General features: G+C 48.5%; 1 protein-coding gene across 1 annotated transcript; it reads right to left on the minus strand.

Moving 5' to 3' along the window:
- Positions 1-6,270: 6,270 nt before the first annotated feature.
- Positions 6,271-12,489, minus strand: LOC142924302 (uncharacterized). Its single transcript, XM_076066437.1, has 2 exons — positions 11,689-12,489; positions 6,271-6,924 (listed from the first exon to the last, which is right to left on the minus strand). The coding sequence occupies exons 1-2, from the start codon at positions 12,167-12,169 to the stop codon at positions 6,686-6,688; spliced, it is 720 nt and encodes a 239-aa protein (XP_075922552.1). The 5' UTR covers positions 12,170-12,489; the 3' UTR covers positions 6,271-6,685.
- Positions 12,490-17,122: the final 4,633 nt, after the last annotated feature.

Consider the following 17,122-nt stretch of genomic DNA (forward strand, 5'->3'; position numbering starts at 1 on the left):
CAAGTTAATTAAGTCTTGATTTGAAGCTTTCGTGATTGCAGGAATCCATACTCTTTGGTTCTTTCGGTAAAGTCATATAGGTATAAAATAAAATAAATCACGACGTTTCGATCGCAACACAAGCGGTCGTCCTCAGGCGGAACAAATATAATCCAGCAGTGTAAGTGAATTAAGTGAAGAGCTGTTGCATGGATATATTTTATGATTTGATAAAGATGACTCGCAATTTAGAACCCATGAGTTCAACTCCCGGTTGAGATCAACTTAACTTCCTGGAACGCTCTTCCTTCTGATATTAGGAAGCCACTGGAGCTATGCACTCTTAAATCTGGATTGAAAACTCATTTCTTTAGAACTGCTTTTTGTTTTTAGTTTGTTGTCCTTCTGCCGCACCTCTGATTAGCACGGTTGGCTACATACTCCTTGAAGGAAGTTCAACGTACACAAAAATTCACGGGGGTTGGTAAAATTACTTTAAATTTGCAGGAAGTGAATGGTAGTCCTTCCTACTCTTTGGTTTTTTCGGTAAAGTCACGTAGAAATAAGAAATAATAAATTTACATAATAGCATACGACGTTTCGATTGCAACGCAAGCAGTAATCATCAGTTATAGAAGAGCTAAATTTAAGAGAGAGAGGAAACACAGAACCGCAGATATATATAGACACCTAAGTAGAGGGAGTTAACACAGAGACACAAAGAGACACAACGTACGGAGCACAGAGAGATAGGGTCTCTGTGCCGAGGCCTTAGCATGTAGGGGAGACAAAGAGAGATGGAGAAGCACATCAAATCAAACAAGATTTAGTAACATTTGGAAACAATATAATGCAGCACAGAGGGTCGGTCAAAACACAATTAACGCATGGTGTGGCTGATTACGTTATTTCAAAGATTGCTAAATTATAGGTTAAGAGTGATAGAGTACAGATCGCAGACACATATATAGACATCTAAGCAGAGAGAGTTAGCACAGAGACACAGAGAGAGACACACACATGGGACACAGTGAAACAATGCTTCTGTGTCGAAGCTTTAAATAGAGGGAGAGGGGGGGGGGCGGAGACAGAGAAAAGGGATCCACGCACATGCCGCTGCAGCGTGGTGAGGGGGGGGGGCACAAACATCAGATTAGCATGCCCACAGGGACTGTGGAGAGAGACAAGACACATACACGTAGACACAAAGGCAGAAACACAGGTAGAGACAACACTGAGACACAAACTTAAGTTAATTGTGACATTTGAGAGAGAGACAAGACACATACACGGAGACACAGAGACAACGCAAAGACACATACTTGATACCTCCCCATAGAGGTGGTTCAAACTTGATTTGGTGCTTTCGTGACTGCAGGAATTACTCTTTGTTTTTTTTCGGTAAAGTCACGTAGAAATAAGAAATAATAATAACGTAATCAGCCAGACCATGCGTTAATTGTGTTTTGACCGACCCTGTGTGCTGCATTATATTGTTTCCAAATATTACTAAATCTTGTTCGATTTAATGTGCTTCTCCATCTCTCTTTGTCTCCCCTGCATGCTAAGGCCTCGGCACAGAGACCCTATCTCTCTGTGCTCCGTACGTTGTGTGTCTTTGTGTCTCTGTGTTAACTCCCTTTACTTAGGTGTCTGTATATATATCTGCGGTTCTGTGTTTCCTCTCTCTCTTAAATTTAGCTCTTCTATTTTTCGATTTAAAGCTTTCGTGACTGCAATGATTCATCTTCTTTGGTTCTTTCGGTAAAGTCACGTAGAATGAGAATAAAATAATAAATTGATAAAATAAAATAACACAATAATATTCTCACGACGTTTCGGCCACAACACAAGCGGCCTTCATCAGGTGAAGGGACGAGACTGTCTGGTAGGACAGCGCTGGAGTGAAAGAGCCACGTTCAGATCACGGCCTTTAAGCCTCAACTTTAGCACCACGGATAGCTACGGGCCCCGTTCAGACGGACGAGTTCGTCCATGGTCGGAACAGAGGAGGGGGAGAGAGACAGCTGCGAGGCGCTACTCATACTCCATGTTGTAAAACCATACCATTAACCGTGGTGTGAGAGGTATTAAGAGTCAATGCTGGCGAAGGGGCTGCGGTCTGATGATTGCTTGTGTTGCAATCGAAACGTCGTATGCTATTATGTAATTTTATTATTATTTCTTATTTCTACCTGACTTTACCGAAAAAAACCAAAGAGCAATTTCTGCAGTCACGAAAGCACCAAATCAAGTTTGAACCACCTCTACGGGGAGGTATCAAGTATGTGTCTTTGCGTTGTCTCTGTTTGTGTCTCCGTGTATGTGTCTTGTCTCTCTCAAATGTCACACTTAACTTAAGTTTGTGTCTCAGTGTTGTCTCTACCTGTGTTTCTGCCTTTGTGTCTACGTGTATGTGTCTTGTCTCTCTCCACAGTCCCTGTGGTCATGCTAATCTGATGTTTGTGCCCCCCCCCTCACCACGCTGCAGCGGCATGTGCGTGGCTCCTCTACTTGCTCAGTCCAGTCCATGCTAATTTGTATTCCTTTTCTCTGTCTCCGCCCCCCCCCTATCCCTCTATTTAAGGCTTCGACACAGAAGCATTGTTTCACTGTGTCCCATGTGTGTGTCTCTCTCTGTGTATCTCTCTGCTAACTCTCTCTGCTTAGATGTCTATATATGTGTTTGCGATCTGTACTCTATCACTCTTAACCTATAATTTAGCAATCTTTGAAATAACGTAATCAGCCAGACCATCCGTTGATTGTGTTTTGATAGACCCTCTGTGCTGCATTATATTGCTTCCAAATTTTACTAAATCTTGTTCGATTTGATGTGCTTCTCCATCTCTCTTTGTCTCCCCTACATGCTAAGGCCTCGGCACATAGACCCTATCTCTCTGTGCTCCGTACGTTGTGTCTCTTTGTGTCTCTGTGTTAACTCCCTCTACTTAGTTGTCTGTATATATATCTGCGGTTCTGTGTTTCCTCTCTCTCTTCAATTTAGCTCTTCTATACCTGATGATGATTGCTTGCGTTGCAATCGAAACGTCGTATGCTATTATGTAATTTTATGATTATTTCTTATTTCCACGTGACTTTACCGAAAAAACCAAAGAGTAATTCCTGCAGTCTCTAAAGCACCAAATCAAGGTAGTCCTTCCTGTTTAAATTCCTTCCCCCATCAGAGGAGTTACAGAATGTCCTTCTGTGGTTCAGGGCCACCAATAAAGATGAGTAAGTGCTTGTGCTTTTTCGAGCGTAGTGACCACTGATATTTGGACTGTTTGGCGGTCAAAGCAAATTAATTAATCAATGCCCCCGTGGCTTTCGCAGAGGACTGCATATACCTGGTTCTCCGCTGTGCCAGCGTGGAACTAGTCTGGGGTCTCACTCAGGGCTGGCGGGGACGGCTCCCCATGCTATCCCTGGGACTGGTAGCCTCAGTCCTGGTGTCTGCCCAGCGGACTTGCTACGCCATGCAGCTCCTGCGTGCCATCTACAGCTGCGGGCAGGTGAGCTGTACATCACCGCTGCATGATCAGCACAGCATGCACTTAATTAACTACATTTGCAATTGGGACCTATAGAGCCCCTGAAGGACAAATGCATCTCTCCGACAGAGAACACGTAATTACACAGCCACATGGCAATGAATAGCCAGCTGCTTGGCACTGTTAGCAGAGTGCTCAACTTGCATTTGGAAGGTTGGAGGTTAAAATTTAGTTGAGGGCAGACTCAGCTGTTGACTTGTCTGATTTCATTAAATTAAGTACACCAAAATCTTGGCCATCGCGGGTTTTCCCATCGTGGATTTGGCTATTTCCACCACGTTTATTGAGGTACAGTTCACCGTTTGTGCTGCCATGGCTCGACCATTCGCGGCTTTGACCGTGAGATTCCTGTGTCGGGGAGGCTGACCCCCGACTCCCCGCTCATCTGCGACCCACTGCTCTCCGACTCCCCCCCCCCCCTCGCTGCGGCCCCTCGAGGCATGATTTAAAGGGCTGTATGAACCACCTCGCGAGTACGCCGCCGTGCCCCTCTCGCACACGCTAACCACGAGCCGCACAGTGGCGATTGCACCCACGTGGGTAAATTACACGCTCGTGCGCAAACACAGGCAACCACAACGAGAAGGCTTACAACACCATGCACCCCTCTCCGCACTCGCAGGGACAACACGACAAGGTTTATTGTCTACTGGCGATTTATTCTCCGATTAACGAAGCTAATCTACCCGTGTCAGTGTGGGCCAGCAGGGCAGGTCTAACCTATCTCCCGGCGGTCTAGGACTCAATATGTCCCATCTCTCCCTACTCACTCTCCCTAAGGGATATTCCCCTTTGTCTTACCTCTCTCCTCCGTACTTACAATCCGATTTCGAGGTGTAGGAAGCCGTGGAAAGGCGAGGCTGCACGTAGCTTTTGCTGGGAACCGGGCTTAGCTGCTCTGCGACTCATCTCACGGACGTTCCAGTAGCAGGGCACGATGACTCCTCCGATCCCTCACTCCAGAAGAACCCGAACAAAAGAGACTTTGCCCTTGACTTCCCTCCCTTTTTATCGTCCCTACATCAAAAATAACGTGCCGCTAATCCGCTGGCCTCTCGTCCAATCCGGAGCCTCGGATTTCCCGCTCTTTGCTAATCGGATTAGTGCTCTCTCCGACGTCCACCCCCTACACACGCTGTGCAAGGGGAGGGCCCCCTGCTTTTCCGCCGCTCGCTACTCCGCCCCACCCCTTACCTGCCTGCTGACCCGTGTCGAGTATCGAGGTGCTCTATCCACGGTGGCTCAGCAACCCCCGTCGTGACCATGTAATTACAACCCAGGTCACGGCGCCGCGGTGCACGTTAGCCTCGGGGAGGTCGCTCAATTCCCTGGTCGCAGGAAACTATGAAGTTCTGTTCCATAAGAGGGCTTCTGGGTGAAAACCTGTCGGCCAGGTGACCTCCCCTCGGGGCTCTATGTGGGGATGTGTGTGTGTGTGTGTTCATGTGGGGGGTGTTGGGGGAAGCGCTGTGACGGAAGCCGGGTGGCTTTGTTGCTGCAGCACCCCCGCCGCAGGCACGGCTCCCACGGAGTGGCTTCGCTGTTGTGGCACCACACCTGTACATTGCGCATCGTAAATAAGTACTATGTAGGTACTCTTAACTGCACTGTGCTCGCAATCCTGCCGCAGAAGAATATACATATTTTCGTTTTCAATCTATAATATTACTGATCATTTACATAAAAAAAATACTTCCTGTTTCATGTTTCGGTTCATGTAGGCGAACATAAAACAAAGGAGGGGGTTTCGTGTTACGAACCGGGAACCAAACCATATTTTTTGAGTTTGCGAATTGTGTTTTTTATGATTGCGGCTATTGTCAGGAACGTAACCCCCACGATGGGCAAGGTTTTGATGTGCTGCTTTGTATAGAGTGAGCATCGGTCATGACATGGATAGACTCTCTCTGACCATAGGAATGTGGAATTTACACCGTTTGTTTAGAGTCACCAAAGGAAATTATTACTCTGCACATATCACTTAAGAAGATTCTGTACGTTTCTGCTGATCCAGAGATAAATATTCGAAATACACCAACAGGGGCAGAGAATGGCTCATTGCACTGGAGAAAAATCAAATGTTAGTCTAGTAAAACCTCTCGAAGCCGAACTCGATTACGGGGCAAGCTGGAAAAGCTGCAAAAATATACATAAACCGGAATACGCTGACCAGGAACACTGTTAGTTCGCTAATTAAGAAGTTCATGTGTTTACATTAAGATGTAAACACATGAACTTCTCTGTGTTATTTGCTGAAGCCATATGCATGAACTCCACGCACATCCATGCGCTTCGCCAGACTCTTGCGCTATCTCGCTTTCTCATGCTTCCTTACCCTCGCTTGCTCTCCCACTCTATCATATTTTTGTACATTTGTTCTATATTTTTTCAACAATACCTTTTCAAGCCTTGGGGATCAGCTTACTTCTTGTGTTTCAAATGCCACCTTTTATGTTTTCTTCGGTTTAAGAATCAGCATTACAAGTGTGCCTCATGGTAACAGACTCAGATAAAACTATACAATAGTGATGATTGAAGTATTCAATGAAAATTTTTTGAACAAATTTAATTCATCTTCAATTAAGCATTGCCTTTCTGTAGCAAAGAAGCTCGAGTGCCTTGTAGATCTGCGTAGCTAAACTGTAAAGGGCCACCCAAACCAATTTCAGCAACTCGGCAATAAGTGAGACGAAATATTATTCCTTCATCAACCTGCACGGCGAGTGTGAGTGAAGGTCAATCCGCCGCCATGATGCACACTCCTTCACCACGGTCCTCCCCAGCAGCTCTGGATCCACCATCTACAACACGGACTTTGTCTTGCAAATGAAACTGTCGAATTTGAGATAATTAGCTACCATGGTGTGATGGTGAACACACTGTTGTTCCTTCTCCCTGGCATGGCAGCAGAAAATTTTTATCTAAATTCTCCCACTTTTGGCCACTCCTATCTAAAAATGATCTTACCTTTGGTCACCCTGCCGTAAAAAGGTGTACACCACAGTTAGTCGATTGGCCATTTCCGTATTGTTACATGACGTCGGTAAATATAGGCCAAATACTCTGTAGACAGGTTCTCAAGATCTGCCTCGAGTGGAGGTCCCTCCACAAGCAGTGCTGCAAACAATCAATTGCAATGGTGCACCTGTACCTCAACTTACTGTGTTGCTGACACCACCACTCCACGGTTGTTCCTTAGACTGTCTCCGAGAAGCCATCGAGCACGACGCCGTGTGCCCCTCGCCCGGCTGGCGGGGCCTTGCAGAGGAGTGCGAGCGCCACAGCTGCTCTGACCTGGCGACCGCCATCATCGCTGCCGTGGCCCCCATGCCGCTGAGGAGGCTGGACCATGATGAGGGCTGGGCCGAGACTGCAGGGGATGCCCAGCTTCCTAAAGGGCGAGACAGCAGCGAGGGACGCTCGCTCATGGAGCACGTGTTTTACTGAGTGACTGTCACCCAGCATAAGCCCCTAAATAAATAAAAATGTTGACACTGGCAGTAGGACTGCCACTTGTCTGGTTTCGACTCAAGACAGTCGAGGTGGCAGGAATTAATATGTACCGATATCTGGTGGAATTCTGTTTAAGTTTATTACAATTTAGTGCACAGTATTGATACACCGAAGGTCCTACGCTGACTGAGAAATATGCCTGTCTGGGTTTGGTCTGTAGAAAATGTGTCAATCCTTTCTGGTTGTGGTCTTTGCAGGCACCACTGTGCATTGGGCATGGTGGCGGTGGTAAGACGCACCTGTGATCCAACAGAATGGGAGCGAGGTTTGTGGGTTGTATGTATGTTGAACTTATTTTTCACCATATGTTGCCAACCGTGCTAATCGGAGGTACATTAAGACATCTGTGTGTGTTATAAATTATAGGTTGAATGGTCTTTAGAAGGCAGAACAGCAAGTGTGGTGGGGCGGGGATTCGGAGCTGGTCTGGGGGAGGGTCTGGTGGAGGTCTGGGGGGGGGGGGGTGTTCAGGGTGGGTCTGGTGGGGCTCCAAGGTGGGTCCAGGGTGCTCCAGTGGGAGTTCGGGTTTGGTCTAGGTGGGGTCTGGGGTGGGTTTGGGCAGGTCCCAGGGAGGTTTTGGATGGGTCTGCGGGGGTCCGGCATGTGTTTGGGGTTGGTTCGGGTGGGGTCCAGGGGGGTTCAGGGGGTTGGGGGGGTCTGGTATCTGGCCGGGGCAGTCTAGGTTGGGTTGGGCAAGGTCTGGGGTGGGTCCTCGGGGTTCCACGGTGGGTTTGGTGTGGGTCAGCGGTGGGTTAGGGGAGGTCCGGGGTGGGTCCGAGGGGTTTCCTGGGGGGTATCCTGGGTGGGTCTGGTGGGGTCTGGGTTGGTTCCAAGCGGATTCTGGGTAGGTTCTGATTATTTTTTGGGTTGGTCAAGGCTGTCTCCAGTGGTATGGGGTTGGTCCGGAAGGGGTCCAGGGTGGGTTCGTGGGGTATTTGTGCTATCCTCTATAGAGACTGGTAGTGTGCACCATTTGTGCATTTGACTGCGGTGTGATGTTAATTACTTTGCTGTCTTCTTCCTTGATGCTAAGTCAATGTATTTAACATCGCATAAACGTATGTTAAATGTTGCAGATTTTTTTAATGTTTGTATACAGTGAGGGAAAAAAGTATTTGATCCCCTGCTGATTTTGTACGTTTGCCCACTGACAAAGAAATGATCAGTCTATAATTGTAATGGTAGGCAGGTTTATTTGAACAGTGAGAGACAGAATAACAACACCAAAAATCCAGAAAAACGCATGTAAATTTTTTTTTTATAAATTGATTTGCATTTTAATGAGAGAAATATGTATTTGACCCCTCTGCAAAACATGACTTAGTACTTGGTGGCAAAACCCTTGTTGGCAATCACAGAGGTCAGACGTTTCTTGTAGTTGGCCACCAGGTTTGAACACATCTCAGGAGGGATTTTGTCCCACTTCTCTTTGCAGATCTTCTCCAAGTCATTAAGGTTTCGAGGCTGACGTTTGGCAACTAGAACTCCCTCCACAGATTTTCTATGGGATTAAGGTCTGGAGACTGGCTAGGCCACTTCAGGACCTTAATGTGCTTCTTCTTGAGCCACTCCTTTGTTGCCTTGGCCGTGTGTTTTGGGTTATTGTAATGCTGGAATACCCATCCACGACCCATTTTTAATGCCCTGGCTGAGGGAAGGAGGTTCTCACCCAATATTTGACGGTACATGGCCCCGTCCATCGTCCCTTTGATGCGGTGAAGTTGTCCTGTCCCCTTAGCAGAAAAACACCCCCAAATCATAATGTTTCCACCTCCATGTTTGACGGTGGGAATGGTGTTCTTGGGGTCATAGGCAGCATTCCTCCTCCAAACACGGCGAGTTGAGTTGATGCCAAAGAGCTCCATTTTGGTCTCATCTGACCACAACACTTTCACCCAGTTGTCCTCTGAATCATTGGCAAACTTCAGACGGGCATGTATATGTGCTTTCTTGAGCAGGGTGACCTTGCGGGCGCTGCAGGATTCCAGTCCTTCACGGCGTAGTGTGTTACCAATTGTTTTCTTGGTGACTATGGTCCCAGCTGCCTTGAGATCATTGACAAGATCCTCCCGTGTAGTTCTGGGCTCATTCCTCACCGTTCTCATGATCATTGCAACTCCATGAGGTGAATCTTGCATGGAGCCCCAGGCCGAGGGAGATTGACAGTTCTTTTGTGTTCCATTTGCAAATAATCGCACCAACTATTGTCACCTTCTCACCAAGCTGCTTGGCAATGGTCTTGTAGCCCATTCCAGCCTTGTGTAGGTCTACAATCTTGTCCCTGACATCCTTAGAGAGCTCTTTGGTCTTGGCCATGGTGGAGAGTTTGGAATCTGATTTATTGATTGCTTCTGTGGACAGGTGTCTTTTATACAGGTAACAAGCTGAGATTAGGAGCACTCCCTTTAAGAGTGTGCTCCTAATCTCAGCTCGTTACCTGTATAAAAGACACCTGTGAGCCAGAAATCTTTCTGATTGAGAGGGGGTCAAATATTTATTTCCCTCATTAAAATGCAAATCAATTTATAACATTTTTGACATGCGTTTTTCTGGATTTTTTTCTTATCTCGTCTGTTAAAAGCTCTAACAGATAGGTGAAAATCCTCCCCGTAGAGGTTATTAATTCTAGATTTGAAGCTTTCGTGACTGCAAGGTTTCATACTCTTTGGTCACAGCTCATCGAGACGCTGACCTTCCTCAAAAGATGCCGCGACAATATATAAACCCGATCGTCTCAGAGTTGTGTACTCAACACAGATTTTCTGCTGACTTCCACCTGAAGACGGAAGCTTGTGTTGCCTCCGAAACGTCGTGATTTAATTGTTTTCTTTTATTTTATTTTACCTACATGACTTTACCGAATAAAACCAAAGAGTATGAATCCTTGCAGTCACGAAAGCTTAAAATATAGAATTAATAACCTCTACGGGGAGGATTTTCACCTATCTGTTAGAGCTTTTAACAGACAGCGAGATAAGAAGTCACAGCTCATCGAGACGCTGACCTTCCTCAAAAGATCCCACGACTATATAAACCCGATCGTCTCAGAGCTGTGTACTAAACACAGATTTTCTGCTGTGACTATTCCACCTGAAGACGGAAGCTTGTGTTGCCTCCGAAACGTCGTGATTTAATTGTTTTATTTTATTTTACCTACGTGACTTTACCGAATAAAACCAAAGAGTATGAATCCTTGCAGTCACGAAAGCTTCAAATCTAGAATTAATAACTTCTACGGGGAGGATTTTCACCTATCTGTGAGAGCTTTTAACAGACAACGAGATAAGAAGTCACAGCTCATCGAGATGTTGATCTTCCTCAAAAGATGCCGCGACAATATATAAACCCGATCGTCTAGAGCTGTGTACTCAACACAGATTTACTGCTGACTTCCACCTGAAGACGGAAGCTTGTGTTGCCTCCGAAACGTCGTGATTTAATTGTTTTCTTTTATTTTATTTTACCTACATGACTTTACCGAATAAAACCAAAGAGTATGAATCCTTGCAGTCACGAAAGCTTCAAATCTAGAATCCATCTATAGAGTCTACCAGATAAAGCTTGAGTCAACACTTTTCTTTAATTTGTGCCGGTGCACGCCAAACACGTCTACCCTACTCTTCACCAGAAGCGCACCAATCGCCCCATCTCTCCCCATGATGTCACCTCTCCCTTTCCTTGTAACATCATCCTGAGACTCTACCCTTGGATCGCGTGAGTATTTCTATCCTCGAATCACGTATCAACACTAGATTACCCCCCTCTGAAGAAAAAGTCGTCCTCGACTAAACACAACCCGTGCAAATACAAGGGATTTGGGGGAACCCTGACAGAAAAAAAACACTTTTGTTGGTCAATAAACAAGCAATTTAGACTCAACCGGAGTCCTGGACATTTGTGTGTGTAGGTGTGGAATGCCTGTGTAGAGTAGTATGACGACGTGACGTCATGAGCGCTGTGAGAAGCAATGACGTCATGTAACGGGATATACTTTAGGGGTATCCCATGACGAAAGAGGGGTCGTTGTGGTATCCCGGGATGGTGAGCGTCTGAAGAAGGTCTCTCCTACTCTTTGGTTTGGTAAAGTCACGTAGGTAGAAAAATAATAGATCACGACGTTTCGATAGCAAAAAAAAAGTATTTTTTTCTTGCTGTGGTTGTCCCACCTGATGACGATTGCTTGTGTTGCGATCGAAACGTCGTGATCTATTTTTCTACCTAGGTGACTTTCCCGAAAGAACCAAAGAGTATGGATTCCTGCAGTCACGAAAGCTTCAAATCAAGGTTTCTCCTGCTCGTGACCGGACGGTGTTGACTGATCCCCTGTCCGGGTTCTACGAGCAGGAGAGCCGAAGATATAGCCAGGGGTAGGGCTCAGAGAAGTATGCAAGAGCCCGCTAAGATTACGTGGGGTGTTGGATGAGCCCCCATTCCGACTCGAGTGAGAGAGCCCAAGAGATAGCCCAGGCTAGGAATAAATAGAGCCTGAGGTCCGCGTGAATAACCGAGTGTAGGGACACCTACCTCTGGTGTGTTTTGTTACCCCTGTGTCAATAAACTGGCGCAAGCCCTTACAACTGGTGCCAGAAGTGTCTCCAGCCTTCGCCACCATGTTAAATGGCGGTGAAGAGGAAGTACCTACCTGTGGTGAGGTTCGACGATGAAGACGGCATGGAGGATGTTCCCGCAACGTCCCCGGAGTCCGGGGCCCCGGAGATGCGCCCCGTGGAGCCAGGCCAACCGGAGCAGGAGAAGGAGGCAGCCGTGGGTGGCTCCTCACCGCTGCCGAACACCTGGCATATCCTCACGAGCCAGCTCAGACAACTTCTACAGTCCGCCGCGCAGCTCGTCGCGATGATGGTCGAGGTGGGAGCCCAGCCGCGTGCACCCGACACTTTTTCAGCGCGGGAACGGCGGATTCCCGCCATTGCGCCTCCTGCCTCGTTCGTATTTAGTGCCAATTCTATAATGGACACGACTCCGGAGTTGGGTGCCATTGTTCCGCGGGATTCGACGCAGCATTCAGGCACCATTTTGTCAGCGACACCGCAACCGGGTGCCATTTTCTCTGTGTCTCCGCAACCGGGCACCATTTTTTCCACGACTCCGCAACCGGCTGCCATTACCGATGTGACTCGGCAACCCGGCGTTGCTATGGCTCCTGCAGCGGCGTGGGTGCGCCCTCACCCGTAATTACGTCTGGCGGCCATAAACTCCGTCGCTTGCCTCCCGTACGCCCGTTCATTGCGACAGGCAGCGATAGGATGGCTTTCCAGGACCGATTTGATGCAGCGTAATTTTCAGTAGGGTGGCCCATGGACGAGGCTCTCAAAGTGCTCCCCACAGCACTGGATGACAGAGCTTTAGTGGCGTTTAAATCCATTACACCGGTGGATAGGGCAACGCTTCCAGCTGCGTATGCTCAGATGGCTGCTATCTTCGAGCCGCCTTCCAGTGCGCACCTCAAGTTCTGAATGCGGAGGTGAGAGGAAGCCGAGACACCGCTCACCTTCTGCAGCTCCTCGCTGGCGCTGGCACGGGCAGCTTTCCCCAACATGGATGGATCGGCGCTGGACTCGCTGACTCTTGAGCGGTTACTCTCCCTATGCGGGAGCTGGGAGTTGTTCTTGCAATCGCCAAGGAGGCCGACATTTCATCTCTGAGAGTGGCGCAGGGCATTCAGGCACACCTTGCCCTATGCCAGTCGCCCAATGTGGCGGCGTGCACGGGGGTTCCGGTGCCCGCGGGGGCTGCCACGCCACAGGGGGAGGATGGCTTCGCTGCCTTCATTGCGGGCGACCAACGCGGGAGAGGTGCCGGGAGCCGCCGGCCAGAGCAACGGTGGCGGACGAGGGCTCCTCGCTCGCAGGGGTCGGCGTCCACTGCCTGCTTCTGCTGTGGTCAGCAAAGCCACATCGCGTTAGGCTGCCATAACGCCCCCGGGGCCTTCAGCAGGCCCTCATCATCCTCCGGCTCCACGTCAGCGTCATCATCCGGGCCCCAGGCGAGTCGCGAGGCATCGATCACTCGGCCGCTCCCCTCACCTCACTCATCTAGCGGGGTTATAGTTCATGATCACCCGGCCATCACTAAGTGCTCTGCTTCGCCCCGTGCTCGTTCGTTACCATTCGCTGGGTGGCCTAGGTGGGTCCATCAATGCAATGCACTCACGCCTCGGGTTGTAGCAGCCACGGCGGGTTCCCCTGCGGTCGCTGGTTATGTCCAGGGAGTGGAAGTACGGGTTTTGGTGGACACGGGTGCGTTGGCCACTATTATATCCGAATGTATTTTCGGGTTGTTGCCACATAGCATTGGTCCATTACGGCCAGTTCAAGGGACTTGTGTTGCCACCAATGGTGGTAGTTTGGGCATTTTCGGCCACATTGCCGCCTCGATCAGGATTGGCGATATCGAATTGGAGGGGCCCATTCTCGTCTCAAAAGAGTTGGCGGTGCCATGCCTTTTGGGGACGGATTTCTTGGCAAAGATGCCCATTCGTATTCTCATTGACCAAGGTTGTGTGGAGATCCCATACGGCCGTCGGTTGCACTTTCTGCATTTTCCCACCGTGTTGTCCCCCCTTGTCGCCAGTGTATGGGCTTTGTCCAGGGATTCTATGACCATTCCACTTGGGTCACAAATTTTAGTACGCCTGAGGTTGCGCAATCCCCTGGATTTGCAGTCACCAGATCATAGTTAGTTCATAGTTCATTTATTTGGTATAGCCCTGTGAGCCATTCGGCTCTTGAATCGGGTGCAACCGCAACAAACAAAAACATGAACAAGAAAAACATCTTAAAGTGATTACGTGACTGTGCAAACAGAAAATCCAGGAAAAAAACATCAAAATATTCCTGAAATAGCACCGTACACCAACGCTGTGTGCAAAAATCCCAGTGGGATGCAAGTCAAATAACAACAACCACAAGACAACTAAGATTAAGGCCATCAGTCTAACTCCGTACTACAATAAACAAAAACATGGCCAAAACAAAAAACGTTTTCGAAATCACCAAAATAAAAGCCATAAATGCAATGTAACAGTGATCATAGGGACTGTGACCGAATTTTTAACAATAAACTACATAAATAAATTATAACACCAAAATCTAGAGCCATATTTTAGGCCACTGAATAGCAGTGGCAGCTAGGGGTGTACAACTCCTCTAGAGCAGTTTTGAGTGAAGATCTCATAGGTAGTAATTCAAGTTGCAGTTTATTGGCATAGCATTCCAGACCCTGGGGGCATCAATAGCAAAGGCCCTTCCTCCGGTTTTTGTATGGCAATAGGGAATGTGAAGCTGGTAAATGAGCGAAGACCTGAGGTCAAATTTGTTCTTTGAAACAGAGAGGAGATCCAGTAGGTAGTCTGCAGATTTTTTTGTAAGTACATCGTGAATAAATAAGATCTGGTGCACAAGCCGTCGAACATTAAGAGATGTTGAGTTTGACCCAATGTAGAGATCACAGTGGTGAGTCCTATATGGGCAGTTCAATGCAAATCTTAAGGCCGAGTGATAGATGGAATCAAGCTTCTTCAGTACAGTACTTGGGGCTGATTTATAAACGATGTCACAGTAGTCAAGTAGAGGCAGTATGGTAGCTTTTATCAATTCCAAACGGAACATTGGGGGGAAGCAGTGCTTGTGTCGATACAGAAAACCAATGATTATTTTTGTCTTTTTACCAATATAATCAATGTGATCTTCAAAATTAAGTTTTGAATCCAGGATGACCCCATTGTACTTATAGATCTTGACTTGTTCAAGATCTATAAGTATCAGAGACGAGCATTCTTCTTTCTCCCTCTAATTACTTTTCGAGGACGTCCTGTTTGGTGGGTGCCCTGACGGCCGTGTCAATGGACCAGGACCCCTTTTTACAGATCCTCAATTCAGGCTCTTCACAGGTGATAATTCCGGCTGGCACCGTTTTGGCGCACGCAACCCCAGCTCCTCCACTCAATGACGCCGTGCCGGCTGGGGGAGTTGTGGCGAGCGTGATGCAGGATGGGAAGATTGACGCGTCTTGGATTGATGCGCTGTGTCAGGAGAATGCTCTATTGTCCCCTGAGGAGAAACAGTGGCTCTGTGCGCTCATTGAACGGTTCACCGATGTATTTAGTCGGAGTAAATTCGATATTGGACGTACGACCCTATTGGAACATCGCATAGACACAAGAAATTCGCCCCCTATTTGGCTAAATTTGCATCGTTTCAGCCCTAAAGAAAAAGATCATGTCCATTTGGTCGTTGTTGGCAGCAGAAATTATCTCACCTTCTACTAGCCCTTGGGGCGCCCCCATTGTGCTAGTCACGAAACAGCATGGGAGTCTCTGTTTCTGCGTCGATTTCCGGAAATTAAACAAGGTTTCGGTGGCTGATGCCTATCCCCTGCCCCGCATGGATGATTCCCTCGACGCCCTCAGGGTGCGTGGTTCTTTTAGACCCTAGACTTGCTCTCAGGCTTCTGGCAATTGCCGTTGGACGAGGCCTCTAGACCCCAGACAGCGTTCCGCACACCCCAGGGGCTGTTCTAATTTAATCGGCTTCCTACGGGCTTCTATTCAGCCCCGACCACCTTCCAACGTCTCATGGAGATGGTTTTGGCGGGTCTGCAATGGGAATCTTGCTTAATTTACTTGGACGACGTCATTGCATTCAGCCATACGTTTGACGAATACTTGCGTCGTCTTGAGTCGGTCTTTGTCAAAGTACGTGCTGCGGGCTTAAAATTAAAACCACAAAAGTGCCATTTGTTACAGCCATCGGTGAAGTATTTTTGGCCATATTGTTAGTGCGTCAGGTGGTCACCACAGATCCTGAAAAGACAGTTTGCATTCGGGCGTCGCCGACTCCCACATCTGTCGCTGAAGTGTGCAGCTTCGTTGGCTTCGCCTCGTATTATCGCAGCTTTGTGTGCGATTTTGCCATGGTGGCGAAGCCGCTGCATGCACTGTTTGCGAAGGGTCAAAATTTTTGCTGGGGCAAAGAGGAGGAAGCGGCCTTTGTAGCACTTCAAATATCCTTGGCGGATGCGCCGCCCTTGGGGTACTACGACTTTTCCATGCCCTTCGTACTTGACACTGACGCCAGCAACACAGGCATTGGGGCTGTCCTGGCACAGGTGGTCAATGGTGTGGAAAAAGTCGTCGCGTATGGCAGTCGCGTTTTGTCCCCCGCTGAACATAGGTATTGTGTGACTCGGAGGGAGCTGCTGGCCATTGTGTTATTTGTACAACTGTATAGGCCCTATTTGTATGGCAGGCAGTTCACTGTGCGGACTGACCATGCGGCCCTGCAATATTCATTGCGGATCGATCAGCCCTCGGGTCAGCTGTCCCACTGGCTCGAGGTGCTGCAGGAGTACACCTTTGACATCATCAACAGGAAGGGGGCACAGCATGGAAATGCTGATGGGCTGTCCAGGTTGCCTATGGAGGGCGGGTGCGCGTGTACCATGGGTTCGAGTCGCTGCAGGGCCCCAGTTGACACCACGGCTAAGTTGATCACAATGGCCGACACGGCCCCCCCTCCAGGTGTGTTGTTGCCTGCTGATTTTGGCCTGGGTCTCCCTCGGGATGATTGGGCTAAATTGCAGATGGAGGACTCCTCTCTGCTGAGGCGGTGACGCCGTGTTGGGCTGAGCGCCCGGAGTTCAGCTCCGTCAGCCACTCCGGTCGTCGCTGTGCACAACGGCCTCCTTATGCATTGGGATACAGAACTGGAGCGATATTGTGTAGTCGTGCCCACTGCGCTGCGAGGATAATTGACCTGAGCCATTCACGAGAAACTCATGCACCTTGGTTACCATTAGAATTATTTGAATGCTAAAGCAAAATTACTACTGGCCAGGTGTGGAGAGCGACGTGGCACTCCTGTTGAAAGGTTGCTACGATTGTGCGCGGCGGAAGGCCCCAGTTGGCCGTGATTGGGCCCCGCTGCAGTCCATCCGGGTTTCTCGTGTTAATAAGCTCGTGGAACTCGACATTTTGGGCCCATTCTCAACATCCCAACAGGGCCACAAGTACTTCTTGGTGGGTGTTGAATACCTCACACGTTGGCCTATGGCGTAGC

The sequence above is a fragment of the Petromyzon marinus genome, chromosome 11, assembly GCF_048934315.1.
Source record: "Petromyzon marinus isolate PM22_M1 ecotype Great Lakes invasive population chromosome 11, UKy_Petmar_22M1.pri1.0, whole genome shotgun sequence".
Lineage (NCBI taxonomy): Eukaryota > Metazoa > Chordata > Hyperoartia > Petromyzontiformes > Petromyzontidae > Petromyzon > Petromyzon marinus.